Genomic DNA, 4,528 nt, shown 5'->3' on the forward strand with positions numbered 1-4,528 from the left:
CACACTGCGTGGGGGGCTCTGCATAAGCCCCCCAGTCTTCCCCCCGCTGTCCCAGCCCCCCCCATAGCTGCCCCAGCTGCCCCAGCTTCAGCCTTTTAAGAAAAAAAAAACCCAACCCCCTTGCACTCACCAGTTCCTGTTGGTGAGGGGTGAACCCCACTGTCCCCACTGCCCCGTGCCATATGGGGGCTCTGTATGAGCCCCCTGAAGCCCTGAGGCTGCTGCAGGAGCTGGTGAGCTGGGGGGGTGGGGGGTTCAGGTTTTTTTTCTTTAAGGGCTGGAGCAGGTGGGGCAGCAATTGTGGGGCTGAGGGAGTGGGAGGAGGGGAAAGGAGGCTCATGTGGAGCCCCCCACACAGCGTGAGGCAGTGGGGGGCAGCAGGGATCACCCCCCCACCCAGCAGCACCCGGTGAGTGGGGCTTTTCTTTAAAGCATCGGGAGCTGGGGTGGGCGGGACAGCCATGGGGGGGCTTGGGGAGTAGGCAAGGGATGGGGCCTGGCAGGAGGCCCCCATGGTCCCCTCCCCCCTCCTCCAGCCTCCTCTCCCCCATCCCCTACTTACCAGCTTGGAGTCCGGGTCCAGCTCCCTGCTGCACTGGGCAGGGACTGCCTGAATTGCCGAAGCTCTCCAAATCTTTTCCAAATCGATTCGGAGAGCTTTGAATCAATTCAGACCTTTTTATTGATCCCCTGATTAGATTCGGATTCAGAGATTCGGCCACCAAATCGGGCTGAATCTCCTCCAAATCGAATCAGCACCCGAAGCTTTGCACAGCCCTAAGGGCAACCCTTGCTACTCTTCCTGGAGCCTGTTTGTAAGACTGCAAGACAATATTCAGTATAACCCTACCACTCGAGAAGCAATGAAGGACAGTGGTCTCTCCCTTCTCCATCTCTTGGATATACTCTGGCCCTAACCTCATTCAGGTGCCTGAGTTCTCAGAAAGAGCTCTTGGCGGGGGAAAAAAATTGTCTGCTGAAGAGAAACAGTGGAAAGTGAGCCTCTTCTGGCATAGCTAGGTATCCCTCCCTCCCTCCAAGAATTCCCTCCCCACCATCAGAGCTGGAGTCCTTGTTCCTCAAGAAATCAAGGATTCCTATCCTCATTCTGAGCATGCTCACCCGGCATGGAGCTAAGGGCAGACATGGAGGTGGCCAAATATTGCTGAGACAGGCCTGGGGGATGGGCTGACTCCACCTGTCAAGATGCCCAAAGGTGTCTGAACTCGCTGGGTTTCCTTGACCATTTCCATTTCCAGGAATGCCAGTGGGAGGTGTCCACTACTTACTTTGTCCAAACACAGGAGCATGGGGACGCTCACAAAGATGACCAGGAGAATGGACTGGATCATGATGATGGCATCTTTCATTGTGTTTCGGTTCTGGACTTGCTCAATGGTACTGAATCCTATAAGTATGAAAACATAAAAAATGGGACACTTTTAACCCTTTGCAGGGTGTTTCTCACTGACAGGTGGTGAATAAATATGGGGTGGCTGGAGTCTTGTGATTAAACAGGTTTGAGGGCCTAAGAGGATACCAGTAAACGTGATAACTGCAGACTGAATGCCCTGTGTGATTCAAGCCTGTAGCACATATGTTCATGATGGTTGTGTAAGTCCTACCTGCAAAGCAAGTTATCAGAATTTCCTACACTTTACCTTGTGTCAATGGGGTTATTTTTCCACATCCCTTCCGGAAATACAGTATGATCATAATTTCATATTAGTAATATGACTGCCTCATTCATGATCAGCCTCATTGCACTGATCATGGCATAAAACCAGGAAGACATTGCCCCCGCCCAGATGTTTGGATAATTTATTTCCAGTGCACAGCCTTATAAATTCAGGCTAACCCCCAGATTTTAAAGCTGGAACAGGATCTTCAGTCCTCCGGGATAACTTCCTGTTGAGCACAGGCAAAAGCCCCTCACCTAAGGATTCTGGCATTGACTCACATACTCAAAGGTTGTAGTGGGACATATCCTGGATGGGGTCTGACAGAAGTAAGTGAGATCTGAAATAATTTAGAAACCAGCCAGAGAATGGGTCCTTTTACAAACAGAACTCAGTGCTCCTAAGGCAACTTCATCAGTGTCAATGGCATGACGTGCCATCACTAAACATGATCAGAGAGAGTGTAATTTGTTACCAAATTCAAATTCAGCCTGACATGACATACCCTGACAGATCTGCAACCACTGTTAATGGAAAGGGCTCATTTGCTATTGTTCTGCACACTTATTTCCCTCCTGGTATTACGGCTGCTAACTTATTCATGCAGATGGTTATAGTTGGATTGGCAAAAGATCTGAAAGGGAGCGCATTGGAATGTGAACAGGATGCCAAAATCCTTTTGAAAATCCCAGCCTCCAGAGTCTGAACAGAAAATATTTTTTAAAAAATTAAAAATCTCTATGACTAGATAGATAGATAGATATTGCAGCTCACCTATTACTCTGAGTTCACTCCCACATCTGTGTTTCAGTTCCAGAGACCCCGCAAGGCTTGCATTTTCACACAGGTAAATGCCATTGTCTTCATATTGGATTTTATTGATGGTCATCTCCGAAGTTGTATCTTTTGAAACCACTTCAATCTTTGGCAAAGCACTTTTGACCACCTGGGGGATATCATCTTGCTCACCCATTTTGTACCACCAGATGCGGCTACCATTTTGGTGATGGCAGATGAAGTGAACTTTGGTGTTCTTTCTGGCAGCCACATAGCGAGGGTATTGCTGCAATCTTGAGCAGGATGTATCTAAGAGGAAGTAAGAAGAGTCCAGGGTTGGGAAGGAAATGAGAAAAATGGATATTTGTAGGCCTTCAAGTGCTTCCCCAGGAGGTCTTGAAGTAAGAGGAATTTTAACTTGGTTATTGTTTCCATGTGCTTTCTGGTCAAGATCTGGCAATTGCTGACCAAATGCCAAAATGTGTATCAGTGCAAAATGAAGGACCAAAAAAATATGTACATATCCTGAAGGTGCTTTGTCTCAGCTGGCATTTTGCTGGACACAAACTGAGCACAGGACATGTACAAATGGTCCTCAACACTGGTGGAAATTAGAACCTTAGGGTGTGTCGATATGGCAATGTCAGTATGTCCTGAGAGGGATGCCTCTGAGCACGCTGTGTCTACCTGCATACACTTGCCTGCTCCAAGCCTGGAAATGCAGTGGTGAAACCACTCCCCTGGTATCTCCAGCAGCCACTGTCAGGCACACTGGAAACAGATCTCAAGAGGAGCAGTAGGGGGATGTGACCCACAAAAAGAGGAGAAATAAGCTTGTCTTTAAAGGCTGTTAGCATCCTTCTGCCTGTAACAACTGGCAGGTTCTTGCAGGTTGAAACGTGAGTTGTAGTGGGGATGATTTGGAGGGTGACATCAGGAACTCCACGGCCATGGAGAGTTTCATAATAGCTCCAAGAACCTACTGTGTCTCATGGCTGCAAGCATGAGATCCAAGGTCTTATAATCCAAGTGGAGTCCCTTTATTATTGCACAGAGCTCTGAGCATGAAACACCACCCTTAATGGGTAGCAAATATTCTAATAGCCATGGATCGTACTCTCTTCCACAATTATTCCATGCAATATTCTGCAGCAAGATGACCTTTAGGGAGCACTTTTTTTTTTAAATAGGATATTCTCCAGAAGACTTAGACCCAAATCCAACAAACACACACTTGCGTTCAATGGACACCTTTGCTATAAGCATGTTTGAATGTTTGTTCAGAATCAGGGCTTCACTTTCTGTCTAAAGTTTTCACATTTTCTTTGTTTCTTTACCTGATAGGTTTGAATTTCATAGCAGAAAAATAACGTGCTTGCCATAACATTTATTGAAACTCCCTTTTTTTCCGCTTGGAAATTTTGGGGGCAAAAACTGAAACAATTCAAACTCTTTCAGGCAAAACCAGAAAACTTCACTGGAATCACAGTTCAGATGCTTTATCCATTTCTATAGTTTGGGCTCCTTGGTTGGACTACAGGTCCCATGATGCAGTATGCTCTCCCCTGTCAAAGGGGGCAGTGCATCAAGGTAATCCTTGGTCCTGATGTACCACAAACTAGTGGTTTGGTTGGGGAACCTGTGCTATAGAAAAGAATGGGTTTTCAGCCTCTTGATGAAAAACATAACTGCTTGTGGAATGCAGGGACTTTCTGTGAAATTGTTTAGAGGAGAACCCAATTTTCCCATGAAAAACAGTTTAAAGGGAAAATTTTTGTTTGCCCTAGATGCAATTACTTAAAACTAGTCATAATATTTCTTTGAAGTTGTAAAAAATGTGTTCTGTGCTTAACCTGAAACAACTTTTAAGAAATTAATAATTAAATGCTAACTTACCAAGTTACACACTTAACATTTGTCGTGCTGAAGCAATGTTGTAGCTATGATGGTTCAGGAAATATGCAAGATATCATCCACAAAAATCCTTGCTTCTTGAGTATTGACATTATAATTTTATGGAATAATTCCTTATAGTAGAATTTAGTTTAGTTGCTTCACAAAATCACGAGTAA

The 4,528-nt window shown here is 45.6% G+C and overlaps 1 protein-coding gene across 1 annotated transcript in view; it reads right to left on the minus strand.

The window, feature by feature from the left end:
• The window catches only part of CD79B (CD79b molecule), a 33,323-nt gene that overhangs the window by 10,922 nt on the left and 17,873 nt on the right, over window positions 1–4,528 (minus strand). Inside the window, exons 3-4 of the mRNA XM_019523575.1 lie at window positions 2,454–2,765; window positions 1,290–1,408 (exon numbers count right to left, since the gene is read on the minus strand). Coding sequence (XP_019379120.1) covers window positions 1,290–1,408; window positions 2,454–2,765 — 431 coding nt within the window. The remainder of the gene's footprint in view (window positions 1–1,289; window positions 1,409–2,453; window positions 2,766–4,528) is intronic.

The sequence above is a fragment of the Gavialis gangeticus genome, unplaced genomic scaffold (genome assembly GCF_001723915.1).
Source record: "Gavialis gangeticus isolate Ggan-Ray unplaced genomic scaffold, GavGan_comp1, whole genome shotgun sequence".
In the NCBI taxonomy this organism is placed as follows: Eukaryota; Metazoa; Chordata; order Crocodylia; family Gavialidae; genus Gavialis; species Gavialis gangeticus.